Source organism: Hyalella azteca, unplaced genomic scaffold, assembly GCF_000764305.2.
Source record: "Hyalella azteca isolate HAZT.00-mixed unplaced genomic scaffold, Hazt_2.0.2 contig3603, whole genome shotgun sequence".
Classification (NCBI taxonomy): domain Eukaryota; kingdom Metazoa; phylum Arthropoda; class Malacostraca; order Amphipoda; family Hyalellidae; genus Hyalella; species Hyalella azteca.
Genome location: NW_025933847.1, coordinates 326,308 through 350,106, shown reverse-complemented (window position 1 = coordinate 350,106; position 23,799 = coordinate 326,308). Strand labels below are relative to the sequence as shown.

Sequence of the window (23,799 nt, the reverse complement as noted above, 5' to 3'; positions counted from 1 at the left end):
ATTATATTATATAAAAGTGTTACCGCAGAAGTTTCATATGTTAAAACAACAGAATATTGTCCAGGCCATTGGGCCCAGTAAAGTTGCCTGCTGCCCAGAACTCATTTAAGTCTACGGTTTTTACGACGAATATTTAAATATCCCAGGAAAATTTCAAATTCCAAATGAATCACTTCGTTTTGACGTAGAAGACAAGCAGGTCACTGTGTAAGTATTTATATGCAATGTTTCATCAGGTAAAATACCTGACATTTTAATAATTTCTCTACATTGTTTCGTAAATTAACATCATATAATGCAATTATTTTTAGTTTGCATACACTAACTTTTTCCGAGACTTTGAGAATGAAATGACGCAATTGAAAGCAGAATGATGCTAATTTATTGTAAAATATCTTAAAAATAAATCATTCACGCCACTAGAATATCTGAACGATGAATATACGAGGCTCGTTCATGGTAAAAAATCAAACAAAATAAAAAATATACTTTATACTTCTATAGAAATTTGTTGTCTATAGCAAGGAAGGATTTGTGGCCAGTACAAATCCTTCCAATCAGAATACAAAACTTCAACTTTTTGTAAGTGACGATATACGCAATCCTTCAGAGAATTTATTTGCTTTTGTTAAAAAGTTTTTTATTAAATCTACATAAGTTCTATGATATTTGGGAAACTATCAAATTCATTGATAGGGAACAAATAAAATGTACCTACAGAATTCCTTCGCCTAGACCGAATTGATTGCAAAATTGAAAATTATTAGCTTCTATTTCTAAACTTTCGTTATTGGGAACTAATCTATTCAATTCACACTACAAAGAAACATACATAAATTCTTAAATATTCTAGCTAAAAAGAATGTCAGAACCTCAAGAGCAACAAGAAAAGCTGGAATAAATTCAAATTGATATTAAACCGGTTAAATTTAGCTTTATTTTGAACATAATTGTGAACAATAGTGTAAAATATCACCAATTTCAACAAACCTTCTAGTTCTCAATGTGCAACAATTCCAGTGTTTCTTCTGACTATATTTAATATATCCTAAATCATAACTTGTATCAAAACTTCGACTTAAAAGCGTTCAAAATAATTTGACAATATTTTTTCTACCCCTCAGAATACCAAAATAACGGGAAAATTTATGATTATATGTATTTTATTTGCGTTTATATAGAGTTAAGGAATCCGAGTTCTAATGACGGATGCGTTTTATTTTCGTTTACAGAAATATTTTAAAATAGCATAAAAAAGAAACGGGATGGCCGGGCACCTATTGAAGATAAATTTTGGTGCATGTAAGACGTTGTGATCTTTCTCTTGCATTCAAATGATGGTAAATCTTCGCGCGACACAGTGACAAGAATGGTTAAATTAATCTTCATGATTTGTCGGAGATGAATGCATACTCAACGAGTTGTTAAAACAACAATTATTATTCATCGTAATTAATATTGTAAAAAATTTTTATGTTTAGTTTTATTATTATTGCCCTCCTAGCCTATCCATTGGTGGACTCAAAAGCGTTTAAACTGACTGCAAATTAACATATAAATCGTCTAAATTTAATTATTCTAAAAATATACTGACAACAGCGTCTGCTATAATTAGCCAACTTTTCTGAGGCTTATTAAAACTAATAATTTCTCTCAGATGTAAGTTGTCTGTGATCGATCAAATAGTTAAAGAAAGAAAGTTTCAAGCTGGTTGATTTAAATTTGTACAAAGTACTTCTAGTATCGCCGAATTTAAACTTTGAGTTTGTACGTAGTTTGATTTAGCATATCATCTTTGCAACTTCTCATCCTTCAAAGCTCTTGGTGCTAGAGATTCACTTGTGTTGAATGCGGCGTTATCAACACCAAGAACTCTTCTTCTCTTAGACTGGACGAAAGGAGAAGAATTTTTCGTTCCGAACGAATTGGTGGACAGAGTTTGTGGTGTTTCAAGCAGGCAGTTAATGCTGCTGCTCACTGACCTGTGCTTGGTGTCACTCAGTTGCCTGGGTGCTGGGTTAATGGGTGCACCAAAAACAAGTCGTCGTACTATACTGGCATCCGACTCTTTTTCTTGAGCTTCTTCCATTGAATCAAAACTCTGGTTGGTCGTGCCATTCTTTAAGGTTTCGCCCAGCACCGTGTGAGTTATGTCATTCGCCGTAATTTTATTCTCATTCAACTGTTGTTTCTTCTTTTCCTTTCTCTTCTCCTTCTTTTGTTGTGCTCTGAGTTCCACATCCTCCACAGTTTCACAGAGGACTTTGTGGTTCGTCTCGGGAAGCAGGAGGATGATAATTCCACCAAGCATGCCAGCTGATCCAAGGATTGTGTTGGTCACCCACCAGCCCAGACTCGCCTGCACGTTCAACAAACTCTGTCATACCTTACCAAACCTCGCGTATATCTAAATTCAAGCAAATTCTCAGCTTTCAAAGCAATTTATTTTTCATGTGTGAGCCCTTCAAACCACTATAATAGATCATTGGGTAAAAGACATGCTGTACGCTATGATTTATATGAATCTGTATTGATATTCATATGAATGCAGAATGAAGGGATCATATTGCTCAAATTCACTATCCCAAGTAGCACTGGGCGAACTGGGTCAGGATGACCTAAATTAAGGCAAAAAGAGCTTATCTATTTGTACAAAGTCACATTCATTTCTGTGAGTGTGCTTGTGATGTCATTAGCTTACCAGAACTTCTGGGATGAACGGCGCGAAGAAAGCGCCCGCGTATCCCGTGAGGTTGCAGAAAGCGAAGCCTCGAGCACGGAGCGTGGTGGGGTACAGCTCTGGTGTGTACACGTACAGAATCTGGTACACAATAAGTGAGTGGTGGGTGAATAAAACAGCACGTAATTATACAGTATCTGTTATACAGTGCACTAATTGAGTGTGAATAGAATAGCCTGAACGCGTACAGAATCTGGTACACAATGAGTGAGTGGAGAGTGAATAAAACAGCACGTAATTATACAGTATCTGTTATACAGTGCACTGAGTGTGAATAGAATAGCCTGTTAGCGTACAGAATCTGGTACACAATGAGTGAGTCGAGAGTGAATAAAACAGCACGTAATCATACAGTATCTGTTACACAGGCACGAACTGTGTGAATAGAATAGCCTGTAAGCGTACAGAATCTGGTGCATACTGCACAAGTGAAGAGTTAATAAAGCAGCACGTAAAAGTACAGGAGCTGATATACCACGGCAATGTGGGTGCAATTAATATGTGGTGTACACGTTCAATGTGTTATACATTGTGCACTACTAGGTTGTTATGAACACTAGAGTACGCATTGAGTATGCGCTGTATTTTTCGTAATTAGGCTGTAAATGATAGTACGAGTTCACGATTTACTATAATATCTTTTTTGGAAATTCCAATTGAGCAAGAGAATATTTAGCGCTCGTGATTAGCCTACATTCCTGTATAGAGAAAATTCTTAAACACAATATTCAAAGTGATATAATTTGTCAAACCTTTATTTATTCGTTTTACATTTTAACCACAAAATAGCTTGTTGCTATATAGATGCTATTCCTGAATGATTTATAATGATTCTCTAGTTTAAAGTTGAATTTGTAATTTAGTATAAATTGGAATTAATGTCCTTAATCTTACCGAGTTCAATTTAAAATAATATTCTAACCAAATTCATTTAAAATTAACTATATTTCAACTTATCGAATGCAATAAAATATAATCACTCCTTCCATAAAAAGGGATAACTAGCAAATTATACTAAAAAATAGTGAGAACTAATGTTTCTACAGACAAAAGATCTTTGTCTATACCTTTGAATCCCAACCATGACAAATCTCTTTTTCTGAGTATCCAAATGTTTCGAAATTCAAGCACAGAACTCCGTACTTAGTTAAACGTTCAAATAATAATACTTTAATTATATGGACAAGTTATACAGCATTCAGGACTTAATTAAATAAACTCGCCTGAGCGGCAGCTGCTGACATGAGGAAGCCTGCCATGACCAGCACCCACTGCAGCCACCACAACGCTGCCAAGTTAAACAAAGTCAAATATTTGTACAAATATCTAAAAGACTTTCAGAGACGAAAACATTCTGTGTGAAAACATTAAAAAAACCTATTTTATCCAGTATAAGTAGAAACTGAGCCCCATTCGTGCACGATATTACTTTCAATAGTCTAATATTATTCCTCAGCTTTTAATCATGGAAAGTTCCAGTCCTTGAATGGTGAATTTTTGCTGAACCGAACATTAACTAACTAATTAACTTCCTTGAATTCAAATTCAAATAGTGTAATTCTGTTTGGAAATGGCCTTTAACTTTCGATTTCAAATTGCGGTATCTCTCGTTTCAAATACTTTTCTTGCCATAAGATGCATTTCTTTGAATCAATTGCGTAACATATATAAAGTTTTATGTAGAATGTCGCGCTCACTGTCAGGCACGGCGAGCACAAAGATCGTAAGGAGGCCGGCCAAGAACTGCGCTGCACCGACCGTCAGGCGCCGTCCGATCAAATTCGACACCGGCGCTCCGATGATGATGGCCACCGCGTCACTCACGCCCGTCAGCACCACGTACATGAACGGGTTGGAGCTGGCAGGTGCAGGAGTGCAGTTAAAGAAGCTACTACACTTCATGTTACACTTCAACATACACTTCAACAAAGTTCATACTGGCAGGCGCAAGGATCGGGAAGTTGAAACGTCTGCTATTCACGAGTCGATTGATCACAAATCGGTAAATCTCCTACCCAACAGGTCCTTGCCATTAAAATTCTGCCTCTTCTTGTTTCCTCACCCCGCAAAGTTGTTAGCGTTGAAGATGATCCCGTAGTAGATGATCTCACTGAAGACCCAGTTGATGGGGGTGACTACACTAATCACCCGCATCGCAGGTGTGCGTACGAACGAACCCACTTCCGCCATACAGCCCGCTAGGCGTTCCTTCAGAGACACTGCCTTCGTCGTATCCTCTTCGGACTTTGCTTCTTGCTGGTAAGTAAAGTGAATTAGACTTGGGAACGAATTTACAAAATCACTTTCGCCTGTAATTAACGAAAATTAAGCAATCTATAGTTAAATTATTACGTCAAATTATTCAGCCTTAAAACTTCGAACATTACACATGTCATATTGGAAGCCAAGATTATCATCCTCTTAGTGAACGTGTTGTGAAAAAAATTGCTTAATTTATTCGCAATTTCACAGGTTTTGTCACGCATGGAAAAAAAATTCTAGAGAATTTTAGAAATGCACATCTATTCGAAATAGGAAGTTTTATATCAATTTCATAATCATTTAGAGGCAGCAGTTTCGACAGTGAGTACAGAACCTGAGAGATCTGCTGCAGCAGAGCGTCCAGTTCTTCTTCCGGCGGCAGTTGACTTCTGTTGGCTTTAGCAGCTTTGTTGAGGACCTGCTTAGCGTCCTGCAGGCGGCCCTTCTGCAGCAGCCATCGGGGAGACTCGTCCAGTAAACTAGATGGGAAAATTCCCCTCACATTATTATTTCAGCATGTATATAAATATGTATAAATAACATTATGCTATTCTGCGATGGCAAAACTTTAACCGCAGCGAATTCTCAATTAAAAAATCAATTTTTCCAAACAAAAAGGCAAGAATCAACTATCATAACCCTCTCTAGTTGACATCTACAATTTATGAATGAATATTCAAAAATTGAATATGCATTCCTCACCTTAACTCAATTTAAAGCACTTCTTTGCTCTTTGACTTTCCCTGCTCCTTGTCTTCACTAAAAAGCTGCCGTTATCCACTGTTTATTGGAAATAATTCTTCACGAATATATTACAAATATAATACGATATTTGTGCATGATATTTGTGATGACTCACAAGCTGACAGGGACCATGAGGAAGGCGGGGAAGCTGGAAGCCATGTAGAGATGGCGCCAAGACCTCAACACATACCCCAGGCCCCCAAAGAGCATCACCCCCACCGAATAGGGCAGCCCCACCCCCATCCCCACAGCCCCACGCAGGTGCGCTGGACAGGTCTCCAGAGCTGTGATTTTATAACGATATCTTAGAACACCCCTCAAAAAAGACGAGTAACACTTGAAGATTTAATTTCCACGACTTGAAAGTCACTATTTTTCCGACTCACTTATTTTCCCCCAATACTAAACCTTTCCATCAGTTCTGGGTTGAGGCTTCCTAACTGATGTTAGGCGGACCCCTATCAAAGTTTTGATACCTGTCAGCCGCTGGCTCAGTGACGCTATATTTGGCTTAGGGGCGAATCACGCGCTTAGAGGTCACCTAACTGCATTCAGCGACTATTCACGATCCGATTGCGGGAGTCGATTGCCCGATAGGCCGAATATAAGAAGTCAGACCGAAAAAAACAGCTGGCCAGGCTTCTTTGGGCAGAAGCTGTTTTTTGAGCGAAGCATGACCATCTCCCGCCCTTCATATGGCGTCGATGAATGTACGTACATGCGTACGTTTGTCAATATTCAGGCGAGGTTCACAATTGCATCATATCGTGGTGCGGTTCAAATAATGCCGTCAGTAAATTATGATCGTTTTATTCAATGGCGGTTACTGGGCGTTACTGGGCATGACTGTCATACATAACGTACATAACTCTGCTCAGGCACCTCACTACTTTTTGAACGAATTAAAGAAAGTTTGGTCATTAGTTTTAAAAACCTTGATGACAAAACCTGGTCAATGCTTTACGGTTCTTGTTCCTCATAGTTACTTTATCATGTTCGCAGAGAAATTTTTTGCTAGCCTCGTAAAATGTTTAAATATTGTTCCTCTTTAACTTGATGCAGCTTGAGGAGGCGAGTAGTTTACACGACGTGACACGTTCGTTTGCGTTTGCCTTGCCCCTTGGGTCCTTGCCGCTGCTGCCCGGCGGGCGGCAACCGGGGTTATTTTGCTAGTTGAACTGGTGAAGATCACACGCCGAACGGCGAACGTTGCTCATTTCAATCCTGTAATAGTAGTGGGAAAGTGAACTTGTGAAGTATTGGACTTGGAAATTATAGATTTTAAAAGCTAGACATTGCTAGAAATGTATTCGTTTTCCTGTACAACATTTCTGCAAGTGGAGTTCATTGAAAAACACCACACCGAGACCTTACGGGAAGGAACGAGACCTTACGGGAGACCTTACGTACGAGACCGAGACATTACGGGAATATAGTGGCGCCATGAATTGCCGGCATTCTACTTCGCTTAGAAGATTCCGGAACTGGTAGTAATGGAAATTTTCAACTCGAGGTATATGTTGACATGATCATGATATTTTAGCTGCTCGTGTCCATGTACTGCTGGTTTAAATTTCTAATTCATCGGAAAGCTGGATCCAATGATCCATGAGTGGAAATACCAGTTCACTCAAGTTCAACTGCATGGTTAGGCTTAGTCAACATGGCAATGTTAGGAAGGTCACAAGTTCCTACTGGAATTCCGAAGATAGCATTTGATCTATTCTTCTTCACAACCACTGTATGAAGAATTTTATTTTAAATACTCTTTCAAATCAGTTCGATAGACCAATTGGTACGGGTGAATGTGTTAGAATGTTTCGCACATGCATAATGTGTGCTAATATTGAGAGGTGTTGAATAGTGGAGACTATTGATCGTTGAGTGCTATTGTATATTAGAGAATGCTGATCGTTGAGTGCTATTGCATATTGGAGAATGTTTGGTTTTGGGAAATGTGTTAGAACGCTGACTACTGGTGAATATTGAAAATTATTTTGCTCGGGCAATATGCGAGGGTCTTGCAATTCTGGAAAATATTAGAGAATGTTGTGGGTAATGTGGAAAATTGGGGTTGAAAGTTGTATTAAGTTAACTGATATTATTCCCGTTTCAAACTCGTGTTTACTTGCCACTTGCTTCATTGTGCTGCGATGATACATGTCTAGTCTGCTAGCGTACTGCTACATATAGCGTACTGCGATTCAAATGCCCCCTCCCTTCCCCCATAAAGGGGGGAAGGGAGAGGGCATTTTTACCGCATTTTTCAGATTCGGCCGTGTCTGTCCCGAACGTATCAGGTACCAAATACGCGCGCCCCACGATCGCCCCAAGCTCGACAGATATTTCACAAGATTCTGTTTCGGCGCTTATTTCGCTCCGGCAACCGGAACCTGAAGCGGACATATAGCCTCCAATGTATTTACACCGTTGGGCGAGCTTGGGGCGAGCTTGAGCCAGCGGCTGACAGGCATCAAAACTTTGATAGGGACTATGTATATGATCCCTCACTTTACGTCTCTTCTCCTCAACAACTTATTATCACATCATTCCGAATCTACGTTCAACTAAATCATTCACCGCGGTAACTTAATTTTTCCTCACCGCCTCCGTTCAACTCAATTATTCACGACTCCAACGTTCTCACCAGACATCTGACGTTGAAACATCGTTGAACTAAGTTTGATCAAACCAAAAAACGCTTAATTCAACATTAATTTTACGTTATATGTCAGGTGTGACTCATCATCGTCTCCCAGATTCCGCCCTAATTCAACTCAATCATTCAACTCACCAACTCATCTCTTCAACGCCGCACTTCAAGTCAATTGTTCACGACTAATTCATCATTGCGGCTCACCCAGCGTGACAACTCAATTATTCACGGCCAATTCATCATTGCAGCTGACCCAGCGTGGCAACTCAATTATTCACGGCTTATTCATCATTGCGGCTGACCCAGCGTGACAACTTCCTGTCTCCGATGTCACCACCAAGTGACGGTACCTGTCTCCGATGTCACTACCAAGTGACGGTACCTGTCTCCGATGTCACCACCAATGACGCAGCCGACCATCGTGCCAAGTGTGTAGGCGTTTTGGAAGAGCGGTCGCTCCAGAGTTCGGTCGCAAATCAAATTCCACTAAAAAAGCAGAAATTATTGAAATTATTCAACCAATACATTTTGTTGACTAATTTTAAATTTGTTGAAATGTATCGTATGTAACAATTCTATGCATAATAATGATCACTCCTACATTTAACGTTTCGAATTTCAAAAAAGGATTTTAATTTAATCTCTCATTATTAATGGATGTCATTTCTTATCTAATGCAAAGCTGAAAAACCATCATCATACAACATGTGTATATAACTAAAACCATGTTTCCACGTCAAATACTATGAATTCAAACAACGATTACAAATTTTATTCCTGACAACTCACTTCTGTCGCTATGGTAACGATGAAGGTGGAGTTATCATACTCGACGTGCGGACATGACGGCACCGCGTAGTCCACCAACTGTCCTCTGGTCGCCGCGTCTGTCAGAAACTCTTCTTCTCCGTCATCCAACTGATGCAGTTCACCGTGATCATCCACAGCCCATGAGTTGTTGTCGGTATGGTAGATACCAGGCAGTAAATGCAATGGTGGCAACGACAGGCAGGCGTTGTCGTAATATTTGCTGGCATTTGTCGTGCTGTTCGATGACGCGATGTCGGTGCTGTTGGTTGCCGACCCATCGACATCAGTCGTTGCGATGGTGGATTGATTTTGGTCTGGTAGAAGTGTAGTACTGGCAAGACTGTTTGCAGCGCTACCCAACGGGAAAAAAATTGAGAAAATATTTCCATTCACAAAATCTCCCCAAGGAACAATGCTGACCCTCTAAAAAAATATTTTATATGTGATTTATCGGAATATAGGAATTACACGGATTATATATGTGTTTAAATGTTTCTCACACACTAATTATATCGAGGTAAAATACAGTAAACCATTGTAATGTAAGCTTAGCTCAATTGGTTGCACTAATAAACAGAGTGCGCATCAAATACTCTTTCTGTTTTCTGTCTTGTTTGGGCGTCGTCGAGAATGAAAAAGTTCGATTTTTTCAGCTTCAGTTGTATTTCGGCTTTACGCTAGCTAATTTATACGAATGAACATCAAAAGTGCGCTTAACTTTTAAGTGTTAAATGATGCTTTCAATTTGTTAGTGTAAAGTTTTTACAAGCATTTGTTAAGTTTTTAGTAGAACCTAAAAAACGGTTTGCTCCAACTTTCGCAACGGTCGATTTACCACCAAATCTACTGTAGCGCACGTGAAGCATATATACTCGTGGGCTAGAGGTTCACAGTTGTCTATCATCCGGAGGCCTGTCATCTCTATCCTAGTAAATTTTCATGAAATTAATATTAAATAAATTTTTACGATATAAATTGTTTTGAATGCTCACCTAACACCGTCAAACACGCCAGTGACCGGAGACGAGCATTTGAAATCTACAGGAGCGTTCAGAAGCGTCGTGCCGATGGTGTGAGGTGCCAGCACCGACCAAACTGTGACAAATTAATTCACAAAATTACTTATATGTTTTGACCAAATTTTATTACATCACGCCTCTCAAATTGAATTGGTATAAATCAGCAAAGTTAGGAACATATTGAAGATTAGGCTAACTGATAACATGATTGATTCGGAAAAAGTCAATTCACTTGATCCTCTCACACATTTCGAGACAAATAACTAGAAATCTTGATCTACCTTAGTACATTAATGACTTTTTGTAGTGTCCCAAATAATACACTAGTGACCCAATTTACACACTAGTGACCTACAAATAACACTAGTGAGCCAATTTACATACTAGTGACCTACAAATAACACTAGTGACCTGGCTTACACACTAGTGACCCACATATAACACTAGTGACCCAGTTTACACACAAGTGACCTACAAATAACACTAGTGACCCAGTTTACCCACTAGTAACCTACAAATAACACAAGCGACCAGTTTACACACTAGTGACCTACAAATAACACTAGTGACCCAATTTACATACTAGTGACCTACAAATTAAGCAGGAATTTAAAAGCAAAGACAATGCCACAAAAATTCAACATATCTTTATAAGAGAAAACGTTTCGGAGTTCAGCTCCATCGTCAGTTCATAACACAAAATTCTGTTCAGAAAAAGTTCAGTCCTAGAAACACAAATAAATCAATTAGTAAAGTAAAATGCACTGTAAGGTTTTGAAAAAGTTCAGAAAAAGTTCAGTCCTAGAAACACAAATAAATCAATTAGTAAAGTAAAATGCACTGTCAGGTTTCAAAACGGAAATAAATAAATAAGACATGAAATTAACGCTAGTAAACGGCCTATCTATTTACTATTTCAAGAGGAAAGGAGCTAAAAGCGGCATGCAGACTAGGTTTCTGTTTGAATATATACAGGGATTCTAAAATTCGTAGATCACTAACACCGGATGCGGAAGCTAGAATTTTGAAATCACCATCAGATACAGAGGTGTTGCACTGCTCGGCATGAACACGTACAGCAGAATGAGGTGGATGTGCAAGTAGGTTCCCAGTTCTATAACTCCTGCCCTTATGCTCAGCCAGCCTAGTATAAAAATTGCGTGCCGTCATACCGACGTAATCTGATGAGCACTGCGCACAACTATATCTGTAAACTAGTGACGATCTTCACTAGGTCAAAGGTATCGTCAACATATCGGTTAAAGAAAATTGGCTTAAAATCAAGAGGGCAATTGCCCCCGAGGCTACATGGTGGCTAATTGCCCTCTTGATTTTAAGCCAATTTTCTATAACCGATATGTTGACGATACTTTTTTGATTTTTAATGCATCCCTCTCAGGTGGGCCTTTTCTTTGACTATCTTAATCTCCAACATAAGTCTATCAAATTCACCATGGAGCTGGAATCAGACAATAGCTTGTCTTTCCTTGATTGCAAAGTTGCCAAATCTAATGGACGTTTCCAAACTTCTGTTTTTAGAAAATCGACATTTACCGGCTTAAGCACCAGCTTTTTTAGCTTTTGCTCCTTTCGTTTCAAGTTAAATGGGGTCCAAACATTGATAAACCGCGGCTTTCGCATTTGTTTTACTTTCCTAGCTATGCACTCTGAATTTGAATTGATGCTCAATATCTTTTCACAAAATGGCCTTCCATCGCACCTGGTGTTCACCCAAATTTAAAAGTTTATGTCCAAGCAATATACTGCAGTCATTCCCATGTGTGACAATAAGAAAGTTGTTTACTGTTCTTTTCCCTACTTTGGCCCGCATCCGAGACGATGACAAATGAATTTAAAGTTTTATTTGTTAAATATCTACCGGATGTAAATCTTCATGTGTTGCTGGTTTAAAATTTTAGAATCGGCTCGTTTTTCAGGTATAAGGATACCCTACCTGTTCTTATGCGATCGTCACTAGTTTACAGATCTAGTTGTGCGCAGTTCGCATCAGCGTACGTCGGTATGACGGCACGCACTAGTGACCCAATTAACACACTAGTGACCTACAAATAACACTAGTGACCCAATTTACACACTAGTGACCCACAAATAACACTAGTGACCCACAAATAACACTAGTGAGCTACAAATAACACTAGTGAGCCACAAATAACACTAATGACCCACAAATAACACTAGTGAGCTACAAATAACACTAGTGAGCCACAAATAACACTAGTGACCACACTAGTACTCACTAGTGACCCACAAATGACATGACACTAGTGACCACACTAGTACTCACTAAGGGCGTTGGTGAGCAGCACCAGCAGTTGCCAGCGACCCATCCTAACTGCTCCCAAGACGCCGTCCAGTCCGTCCTCGTCTGTCATGCTCGCCTGCTGATCTCTGAAAAAATTTATGATTTAATTAATAATTATTTTCTTCAGTATCAAAATTTCCTTCGCATGATGTTAATACGTAGAGTAATTTATCTTCAAAAATTACAGTTTTCAGGATCCTATTGAGCTTCAATATATTTTAAAAATTTTATTATCATATGGTTTTATGCTATTTTTTTAGTGTTGTTAATAAACAAAGTTAATAGTCGTTATATAAAATTTATCAGTTAACTTATTTCATAATAAAGATATTCTTGAGCTACAGATTGCTTCACTCTACTTCAGAGCTCTCAATTAATTACCGAATGACTGAAATTGTGAAAGTTGTAATTCAAGTCAACCTACCACTGAACGAAATGGGGAGGCGGAGAAAATTATATGCTTCTACCTTTAAAATTAACTACATGCCTTCACGTCAGTCTCTTGACGCTATTATGCCACTTGAACATATAAATGAAAATCAAAACCATACCAAAGTTAAACGAGTCATAATTTCTACATATATTTCTTAAAAATGGTCAGCTCGACCATTCTGGTGACCTCCAGTGACAGGCAGACACGTAAATATCCAACACAATAAAATATTTCCCTATTTATATTTTGGCTAATATTACGGATATAGAATAAGTTGACAGCTCACTGAATATGACGTCAACAATGGTGGCGCTCGGCTGTTAATTGGGCAAGTGTCGGAGAGCGACTGAGAGGAGAGAAGTGTTGCGGCAAACAAGCCAGTTATCGAGACCTGCAGTGACCTTACAGTGAATGATCCGCCGCATAACGCGCCTGCGCTGTAGGTGTGAAAACATGCACTTAGCGTCGCAAACATGTGTTGGTGTTGCGACAAGCTGCTAGTCTTTTATCGGCGAGGCTGCATAAGCTATCTTCAGAAATGGGGTGAAAAATGTTCTTTGGTATATTAAATGTTGAACTTAAATTGCATCGAAATTTCTTGTATAGTAATGGTTTTTTCCGTCCTATACGTACACTGATAGATTTCCATACTAAAAAACGTATGACAATTAGCTTTCAAGTTAATTTGTATTAATTTCAGATTAATAAATTTTCAACGTAATTTATTAATACTAAACGCATTTGATTTGTGTTGATTTTAATTATACTTTACAGGAGCAAATTATGACTAACGTGATCGATTGCTCGAAATTGTCGAATGACTTGTCAATGAACTTTCTCAAATATTTTATCAATTTTTCTGTGAAAATCATCGTCAGGCAATAAAGCATGTCAAGGCGTCTCATCACTTAATATTTTTTGTTCTCTTTATTAAGGTCGGCAATTTTTTTTTGCACTGATCGCACGTGCGTTCATAAAAGCGTAATGTGAAGCAGAAAAATTTCTGATCGATCTTCATGGAAACCGTCCAATTATACAGAGCTTTAAAGTAACCTGAATGTCCATTCTATACATCATAAATAAATTTTATGCATTAAATTCGTGTAATAGACTATTTTTAATGTCATTAAAAACTGAATATTTTACGCGACGAAACGTTCGGGAACGTGTACATTCGTGAGGGAAACTGAAACAATTCCGTTGTCAAACTGAAACAATTCCGTTGTCAAACTGAAACAACTCCGTTGTCAAACTGAAACAATTCCGTAGTCAAACTGAAACAATTCCGTTGTCAAACTGAAACAATTCCGTTATGAGCAAACTGTATATGAAGTCTCCCACCAGACATCTGACTTTAAATCAATGGCAATCCAATATTGTTTCAACGTCATTTATATTGGATCTCATGTATTCAAAATACATTTAAACCTCTATTATCGTCGCCACTGTCAACCTGTCATGGGCGGGTCAGCGACGTCGCAAGAAAATTTTTGACGCCCGAAAGAGAACAATTTCTAAATAATATTCTAAAGCATAGTGGGTTTGCATGAGTTAAATACGTTAAAACTCAACAGTCCGTTTACTGGTTAATGTATCAGAAGTTAAATCCGTCGATTTCCACGGATGTAAAAAGTTGTATCATCCAATATTTTTGGGGGGGACTAATCTTACCCTTCATTTAAATTTAATTCAAGGGAAAACGGTTGTACTCCAATCGGATAAGACAGATAAAAAGCCAAAATGGAATTCATTCATTCGCTTTCATTGTTGGAAAAATATTATCTTGGCAAAGGGAAAGTTTTAATCCGTGGGATAATTCACTATGACCTTCGTCTTTTTTTATAAACCTGGTTTGATGATCCGGCAACGCTACCATTTGTAAGGAGCTACTGCGCGAGCGAGTTTCATTGTCATTGAGCTATCTGATATATCAATGATGAGAAAATTTCAAGTATTAATTCCATATATAGAAAAAATTAAAACCTGAAGCGAGATAAATCTCAATCACTGTGTATTCCTGTTACGCTTCTTAAATCTCAGCTGGAATTATCTCAAGCGTGAAGTCTATCCATTTATCATCTAAGCAACGCGCAATCGATATAATAAAATTTGCAATCTCATTTTCGAAAGCCATGATTTAGATCGGAGGACATACGTTTAATATAAAAATGTCAAAAACGGCATACATATATGTCACTGATAGCTAACTTTATTATTTGAGTGGATGTGGTTTACGACTAAAAAGGGGTTAAATAAAAATGCCATTGTTGATTGTTATTGAATGGAATACCAAGAAGTTTATGTTCCCCTTGAGTTTGACCTCTGTATTTGATTCGAACATTGCACTATAATTACTACAAGCTGTGCCTTTCATTGTTTGGGAAGCTAATATCTCAGGTAGTCTGAGCTTGGAGCGTGCGCTACAGTCCCAGCTTCCTACGCTGGATTTAGCCTCCGGTCTCAGTCCGAGAAAACGTCTCGGTCGCCGCCGCTGCCGACCTGACATTACCGCCGGCGACAATTGCGTGACCCCAGCGAACGTGACCGATGCTCCAGCCTACGGCAGCGCTGCCGAACATAAAAAGAAATTATTCCATTGTTGAGAATTGCTGCTGCTCTGTAGAGGAAATAGGTTAAATATATATCTATTTATAAATGATTTGTGAGTTGTTGTGTATCAGGTTTTAGGATGTTTGTTTCGTCATCTGGTCTTCTATCACCTATGATGTGACATCAAGCAGTAAACGTTTTAATTATCATTGCTTCTGCTGACCTTGCTGAGGAGGGGCGGCCTCCTATGATCAATGATCTTCAATCCGAAACTTGATACCCAATTGCCCCAATCTCGACTGAGCTTGAAAGTAATGGGAACGATAGAATGAGAAGTAAGTGTTGAAACGCATGGATTAAGTTAGTTCGATTTGTTATGTAGATTTGTTCATTTTTTGGATTTTTATCATTATGCTTCTTATTTTAAGTATAATTGTCATATATTATTTAGTCAATGGAAATTCCTTTTTCAGTAAAGGATTTTAGGACGATCACCTGCTTGTGTGGAAGATGACAGCCGAGATCATTACTCAATCGAAAAGTCCCTAACCGTTGTTTTCAAAATAACGTTCAGCATTTTTTGGTAACATATTATATAAAATTTTAATTGTGCCTTTAATAATAAAAACAATGGCTTGTCTCAACAGAGTTTGCGCCGTTTGCAAATGAAATCAATTTTGAATAATTGCCCGAATTATGTGAAGTCTTAATATTGTTTTAATAATTTTTTTAATAATAATAGAAATATGACTATAACGGAAAAACTAAAATAAATAATTAATTAGTTAAATTCCTAATATGAGGTCATCGGCAAAAATTGCTCACAAACTGTACTAATTATGCAGCGAACAAAGGCTATGACTGTACCGACAGTCTGCACTGCAGGCTGGAAACTGCATAACTCAATCCGATGGTATAACTGGACACACAAACATGGACTAAAAATCTCATTGTTTTCCTGCTACTGAATTACATGACGGAGGGGGACTTTTCACAGCAAAAGCTGCCGCTGTGGACAGGCAGGTCACGAGCGTGCCTGTAACAGCACACTTATCCATGAACAATTCTCGCTCTGAACATTTTATTAAGTGCTAATTGGCTAATTGTTGTTATGCCTTCAGTGACGTTACGAGCGTACGCCTTGTATTAACACACCGGCTGTTTTGTTTGTATTGTTAGAAACTGTGTGCGCGGTTCCTCCGGCGTAAGGAACGCGTAATGATCTCGCATAACATGCCGTCATATTAGATGATCATTATGACATTAAAGCATGTGCGCATATTCTGACTTCGAACACTGCCGAGTTTTATCTTTTGAAACTGAAACAAATTATTTGTCATCTATTTTGATTTTATCGTTAAAACATTTCTTGCTCCCTTTTTAATGACCGTTGCTGCCGATTAAAAATATTATTAAATAACGACATTCTCGCCATTAGTGCATTGCCTGTCTCATTGTATCAAGTTCCAAATTTTTAATATATAGTGGAAACTTTAAATATGCAGTTTTTCGTCCCTTAATTAATTGATATTCATCAGTTGATACATCCAACAGTTTTTTTGAGTTATAATTCACAGCGAAAAAATCTTGTTCTGCGTAGGCAAAGCAAGTTCTGAACGTTTGGCTGTACGAGGCATCTTCAGATCAGATGAAAATTTGACCTTAGACACATGTGTGAGATTATTGTGATTTTAAATAAACAATGATACAGTTTTTGACCTTTTCTTGGTGATTCTGGCCCAGTTAGCCGGCAAAAGGCAGCGCTGCATTTGCTCTGCTCATGCTGTGGGTAAGAAAGGGTCACTATTTGGACAGTGTGACCATCAATATTCCTCAGAGTGTGGGCTAAGATGAACAGCTGATTAAATAGCAGTTCATGGTGAAAGGATGTATAGTGAACACAATGCCAGTACCAAGCACCGGGAGCGCAGCCGTACACCACCAATTTTGTGCACCAATAAGCCCTGAATCGAACGCCTTGAATCTCTCCGGACCTACACCAATCAGCCGTGCACCACTCGGCTTTGTCCTCTTCCGGCCTTGACCACCACCTGCCGTGCACCACCAGGCCGCTGATCGAATGACTTCCAGGCATCGTTAAATTACGTAATTTTACGTTCACCACATCTGAGGTTAGGTTTCAGATAGCATAGTTCTGTTCCAAAATTAATCGTCCTTCGACAAGTGGATGTTCGACCGAGGGCTGGTTCGACCCACGGCCTAGATACGGACGGCTTGAAGTGTTGAAGGCTACGTTCCGGAAGGCAGGAATCATGATGGTCCATTACATCCAGAACAGTGGTGGTCTTCGGCAGGCGACCCCCAAGCACCATGCATTGTTGAAAATTGAAAATTCTTTGAATAACGTCAGTCTCTAATGTAAGTGATTTCTATGATTTATTAAAACCATCGAAATTAATTGAACTTGGCATTACTGAAATATTCATCATGGCAGCAAAAATTGACCACAAATGACTAAATTTTGTTAGCGCAATTGTAAACAATGCACCAGTTTAAAATTACTGTAAATAATTGCTTCTAGAAGGCGTGAGCGGAGCCTTTGCTGCACAATTGTTGCTATGTACTAGACTATTCTGAAACGCACGTATTTAACCTTGTGTATTGCAACATACCTACTATTCTGAGACGTATTAACCTTGTGTATTGCAACATGCTAGACTATAATGAAACGTGCATACTTAACCTTGTGTAAGAAGACGTCTGTTGATGGCCGGCAAATGCAGGAACGTAGTGAGGGCGAAGGTCGCTCGTGTGTACGGCAATTCAGATGAAACTGTTTGCAAATTAACATCCATTGCGACGTTGCATGAGCTTTTTTAGGCGCTTGGATTTTTTAATCACAGTAATCGCTCAACCACTTATTCAAGCTCCGGACCTAAACCTTACTGAGAACCTTTCGTACGAAATTCGCGTGGAAAATGTAATGGTTCACGGATGTCTTTACCTTTCTAGAAAATTCGGTCCGATGGAAGAGAGAACTAACCTTTTTCAAAGCATAAAATTCTAAACAAGAGTCTCTCCAGTCATATCCTCTACTCTAATTTCATATCACAAGCCTTGAATAAATCTTTCATGTCTAATGCGATTCAATGAGCACCTTGGAAACCAAATTAAACTTTGGGAATTAATTTTCAATGTATGACTGTGGTGTAGCAAGATTTTCATTTTTATTCAGAACTGATAAAGATATTTAAATTTACCATGTTAAAGTAGACAATAATTAGCATTTCTGGAATGAGTATGATACTGTAATGGGTATGATGCTCTAATGAGTATGATGCTCTAATGAGTATGATGCTCTAATGAGTATGATGCTCTAATAATCCAATAGAATTGCACTAAAACCCTAATAAAAAAAGACAATCCAAAAGTTCCCTGGTGGAACTCGCAACATTTAATACAGTATACATATATGTTAAAAATAGAAATATACCAAAAAGATTGAACGATAATTATTCATCATAAATGTCTTCTGCCACTGCCGAAATCCTGGGCTGCGACGAGGTAGATATGTACGACATTGAGCAAATTCACTATAAACACCGCTTTCTTTCAGTCACTAAACACCTCTACCTCCCATTCACTAACACAGCAAGTTTTCATTCTCCAAATGCCGGTATTTTTCATTAAATATTCTCGTGAGAGTCGTATTGGTAATTGAATAGGCAGATTGATAGCATTATTGCCGAGGCCCATTTGTTCTTGTGCTCATCACGCTATTCAATAATAATTTAGTTTCCCTCATAAAACCGATTCAAATTAACCTGATCAGTTATGTAGATACGTCAACCACACGCACCGAGTTTCTTCCCTCATAATAAATGATGTAAGCTCATCAATAAAGTTTTTTCATGAACTCTATGAGGTTATTTAATCCTAAAATATATCCATGGTCCGGTTCTCCCGCTGCGTCAAGGACGTGAGCGAAGTCGATCATCTTGACGCGTAGGATGAGCTGGTCATCGTCGCACTCCTTCCTTTGAAGAGAGGCGAATCCTGCGTCTTTATCAGATCTTTGGCATATTGACGACAGGTCTTTTTGCGATGGTGAATTGATTTCTGAATTTTGGTCTTTAATCACTGTTCGTTGTCCGGAAACCTCAACTATATCTTGAGAAGAAGATGAGTCATTAATAGTTTTTATTCGTTCCGGGAAGATCTCCATCTCTCCAACATTTCCTGTACACGATTTTACAGGCGGTCTTTCAGAATTTTGTTCGTCTAATTTTAACGCCGGTTCTTCGACTATTCTCTCACTGTATGGGTCGCAGAAATATTCAGCGTTGTATATCACAAGTATGGAGCTACTCCGGAACCAGAACTTGCGTTGTGTGTTGAACCAGCGCAGGATTTCCTCGAGAGCGGAAATTATTCGTGTGATCAGCACGCGTCGTTTCTCAGAACCCTTGTCTCCCCAGAAGAACTCCTCCAATTCTGTCGATAATAACTAATATAGTAGGTTTTTCACAGAATTTTTCCTAACATAAATTTTTTAGCAGCAAAAATGTATTTGGCTAATAGTTAGTAGAATATAGAATATATAATAGTAATAGTAGAATGTCTGAACAGACATTCTACTGACTGAAAATTAGTACACTTGTTTTGAATATCCAAGCAAGCGGAGTTTAAATCGTTAAACTTGCACTGACGCTTCGACAGCTTCAGCAAAATTTGAACGAGTTTAAAGTATAAATAAAATTACTTCTAAGGGAAACTATGCTATAAATTTCGAAAATGTTACGAATTCATCGTTTTATTAATGAAATAAATAAAATAATTCTCATCGGCGAATTTCATGATACGTTTACAAATTTATTCGTGAAGGAAGTGAAAGCATTTGTGGATGATCTTAGTTTGGCGCTATCAAGCTGGAATAGTTGCAGGATATACCGCTTTTGGATCCACTATGGGAACATCGAATACACGGCCGGATAAAACCTCTGCCGTCCGTTGCCACATTCCATTGCAATAGACACTGAAAATGTGACTCATTTTCTGCCCTGACTTCTGCCTAAAAAAATCAAACAAACTTCACCCATATTGTTTTCACCAACATGATTCATTCTATATGTTATAGGTATATCTGAAACTTTTTTAGAGAGGGGGCACACTCTACAAAACAGCTTTTTCGTTCATGAGGCAACGAAATAATTTATCCTCTTTTTTTAACAAATGCATAGTAACACATTACTTGGGTGGCAGACTTAACCCTATATCTAAGGTACACAATTTTCCTATAATACCTCTCATCTGTTCGGTCTCCGGGTTAAATTCCTCTCAGTTTCACCCCCTTTCTAATCACAATGATACCTATAGGCTATATCATTCGATATATCCGTTCCTAAACCATCCATCCCCCAATTTCCTCACGATGATATCGATATCATTCGATACATTCGTTCCTAACCATCCATCCCAGCCCTAACACTCACCGCGGTGGACCTGTTCAGTGGAGAGCTCTCGCCCAGTCTCAGGGCCGAACTTGTGGAGCAACTCGCCCCCTGGAGACGACTTGCGTAAGCCTGCGATGCACCACCCGATCTCCTTTAAGCTCGGATACTTCACCTAAGTTAACAATTGCACTCATGTCAGTGATTAGAAAGAGAATAATAATATTATTTCAAACCAAATCGTCGCTTCAAAATATCTTTATTTATACTTGAACAGCATAATGGATATTTTCAGTGTACAAGGATTGATTTAATCAGAACTCGAGTTGCAATATATGGATAGAGGAGCACTGAAGTCAATATTCATCATGGACGTGTGAATATCTCATTCTCATATGTCCATAGTACTAAATGAACATCTTACAACGAGAATTAAATGAGATGTATAACATATACATAAGCAAAATATCAAGATGTTAACACCCATACCACTGTTCAGAAAGCATCACTTGCCTTCTCAGGGCAGAGTTTGCGCGCATATTTGCCGGGGTAGTCGACGCTGGTGCCCATCTTGAGGTCGGCCACGCAGGGCACGGCGCAGCTGCACGTCAGGTCCTCGAGCTCCACGTAACGCGTAGCTGCTCAGCTTATTATCATTAATTATTATCATAACTGCTGCGTGTAATATCATACAGCCCTTAGAATCAAATTACAACTTCACAGCCAATTGATTTTTTTCTGGCATTGATTTCAACAATCAATTTAATTGAGTTATCTTTTTTGTTTGATATTTGGTTCATAATCAAGTCATCCTTCCCGTTGTCTTATTATTAGAGTTTTTATTTACAATACTCGTATCGTTTTTAAATATTACAATATAGTAGGACGAGAAAACCACAATAGTAATTTAAATAATAATAGTAAAGTCAGCAATAGCGCCGAAATCGTCCGCAATACGCACGGACTCCGTCGGTGTGGACGAGAGTCTCGCCGAAGTATGCGGGCATGAGCTCCCTGAGCGCAGCCCACTCCTGTCCCTGCTGCCTGCACAGCTCATAGAACTGGTGTTCATCCTCGCACACTACGCCTGTACATAGCGTGCGGTCATGAACATTCATGATTTTCAAACATTTACCAATAAATTTAATTTTACTTTCTTTAGAACTTATAAATATACAAGAAAAAATGAAAATAGCAAAGTTAGACTTATACAAGATAATTTTTAAGACATTTATGACAATCATATCTTGATAAATTTTGCATTTTAGAAAGTTATATAGGGGCAATGCAACCGCATATCCACAATACATATAATATCGAATGTCGATAATTACCTAGAGTAGGCATACATTCTTTTAGATGAGAAATCATAAGATATTAGAAAATGGGACGAAAGGAGCAAGGTTACATATGTTAATTTTTTCATAAGACTTGTAGGTTTGATTCATATTCGAGGGTTTACAAAATTTAAGCTCATTCCGAGTCCGAAACTTGAGTTAAATGAGAATTATATATTTATGAGGTTTAAGCGGGACTTTCTTTCATTGATATCAATTTAATATAGCTATAATTAGCTAAAATGAATGAAAATATTGGAGTGTAATTCTGATACCAAGTCTACGAAACATCAAATACGGTCATTCATATTCAACAGGCCAGTTGATCACAATCAAGTCTAATAGGGAACCCAAGAACGCAATAAATAAATCAGTCCTCCTTACCTTGCCGACTGAAATTTTTGTTTTCTATGTTATTGGTTTCTTTGTTTGCGTGTGTTGAGGGATCCTGTGACAGACGTTTGACTTTGTACGGCTTCAACACTCTTCCATATTGCCCACGGAGAAGATCTAATAGAAAAAAATCCATTTTTTAGCATTAAAATAATTAGTATCTTGATAGAGTTGATGAGAAAACTTTATCTCAATGACATCACGCCACGAAAAATAATCAAGAACATCACGCAATTGATAAAAATTACAAATATTGCGCAGAAAGTCATAAACCAGGCGCATGAACATGACATAATTATTGATAGCAATTCATTTGTTTTTGTTAATATGAATTGCTCTTCTTCCAATAATTATCCGGACAAGTTACTTACTGCTAGTCGAAGACGAGTGTCTCCCAGCCACTTGATGCTCAAATATGGGCAAACCATTCATTCTTTCAGAGGTAAATTTTAAACCAACCCTAGCACTTGCGCGATGACAAATTCAGAAATTTCTTGAAATGAGCATCTTGATACGGTTGGCATATCTGACCTTGGCACACAGCACTGACACATGATACCGAAGATAAACCCTTCACTGCCGCATTAATCAGTGAATTGACACAATAAGCCCAAATTTAACTTTTCCCACCTACGAAAAATCGAAAGTAACCTCCTGAACAATGCACGTTTTCAAAACACAAATTCAAGCGAAAATCGCAGCTACATCAGTCGTCAACCACTCACGATTTACAGGCCTCGAGAATGGAAAGCCCGCGATAGCAATGTACAGATAAGATACTACTTCCATCTTTCCGGTCCGTCTGTTGAATTATTGTTATGATTTTCCTTGCAAATCATAATCACGTAGGCGCCATAGAGAGCATTTTAAAGAACTGGACGACATTTTCAGTCATGTTAACGGAAAAAAAACAGAAAATGACAATTTTTGAAGTGCTACTTGTGAGCTTGGGTGTAAATTTTTTTCGATAAACAAACTATTTGCCTTAATTTATCATGAACCCTAAGTTTATTAAGCTGGACCTGTATACGCTGCTCGTCCCTTTTAGTTTTAAAACTCAAATCATAGATGGGCACTCAGTTCATTACTCATCAATCAAGTCCTAAATATTCGTGTAAAGA

At 38.4% G+C, this 23,799-nt stretch overlaps 2 protein-coding genes across 2 annotated transcripts; both read right to left on the bottom strand.

The window, feature by feature from the left end:
• Positions 1–724: 724 nt before the first annotated feature.
• On the bottom strand, positions 725–13,328 carry LOC108672565 (solute carrier family 22 member 6-A). The gene is made up of 12 exons (XM_018160262.2): positions 13,274–13,328; positions 12,537–12,640; positions 10,205–10,307; positions 9,192–9,564; positions 8,753–8,888; positions 5,862–6,030; positions 5,337–5,481; positions 4,803–4,996; positions 4,438–4,598; positions 3,964–4,028; positions 2,702–2,821; positions 725–2,359 (listed from the first exon to the last, which is right to left on the bottom strand). The coding sequence occupies exons 2-12, from the start codon at positions 12,622–12,624 to the stop codon at positions 1,790–1,792; spliced, it is 2,124 nt and encodes a 707-aa protein (XP_018015751.2). The 5' UTR covers positions 12,625–12,640; positions 13,274–13,328; the 3' UTR covers positions 725–1,789.
• Positions 13,329–18,710: 5,382 nt separating this feature from the next.
• On the bottom strand, positions 18,711–23,539 carry LOC108672573 (inositol polyphosphate multikinase). Its single transcript, XM_018160269.2, has 6 exons — positions 23,050–23,539; positions 22,670–22,795; positions 21,910–22,035; positions 21,462–21,586; positions 20,991–21,123; positions 18,711–19,992 (listed from the first exon to the last, which is right to left on the bottom strand). The coding sequence occupies exons 1-6, from the start codon at positions 23,108–23,110 to the stop codon at positions 19,394–19,396; spliced, it is 1,170 nt and encodes a 389-aa protein (XP_018015758.1). The 5' UTR covers positions 23,111–23,539; the 3' UTR covers positions 18,711–19,393.
• Between the last annotated feature and the right edge of the window lie 260 nt (positions 23,540–23,799).

Excerpts from the sequence above, each read along its gene's own strand:
- LOC108672565 (XM_018160262.2), bottom strand. The coding sequence starts at position 12,624 with ATGACAGACGAGGACGGACTGGACGGCGTCTTGGGAGCAGTTAGGATG. Across the intron at positions 4,997-5,336 it reads TGCTGCAGCAGATCTCTCAG|CAAGAAGCAAAGTCCGAAGA; the intron begins GTTCTGTACTCA and ends TTTACTTACCAG. Across the intron at positions 4,599-4,802 it reads AACGCTAACAACTTTGCGGG|CTCCAACCCGTTCATGTACG; the intron begins GTGAGGAAACAA and ends TGCACCTGCCAG.
- LOC108672573 (XM_018160269.2), bottom strand. The coding sequence starts at position 23,110 with ATGAATGGTTTGCCCATATTTGAGCATCAAGTGGCTGGGAGACACTCG. Across the intron at positions 21,587-21,909 it reads CGTCCACACCGACGGAGTCC|CTACGCGTTACGTGGAGCTC; the intron begins GTGCGTATTGCG and ends TAAGCTGAGCAG. Across the intron at positions 21,124-21,461 it reads GCAAACTCTGCCCTGAGAAG|GTGAAGTATCCGAGCTTAAA; the intron begins GCAAGTGATGCT and ends TTGTTAACTTAG.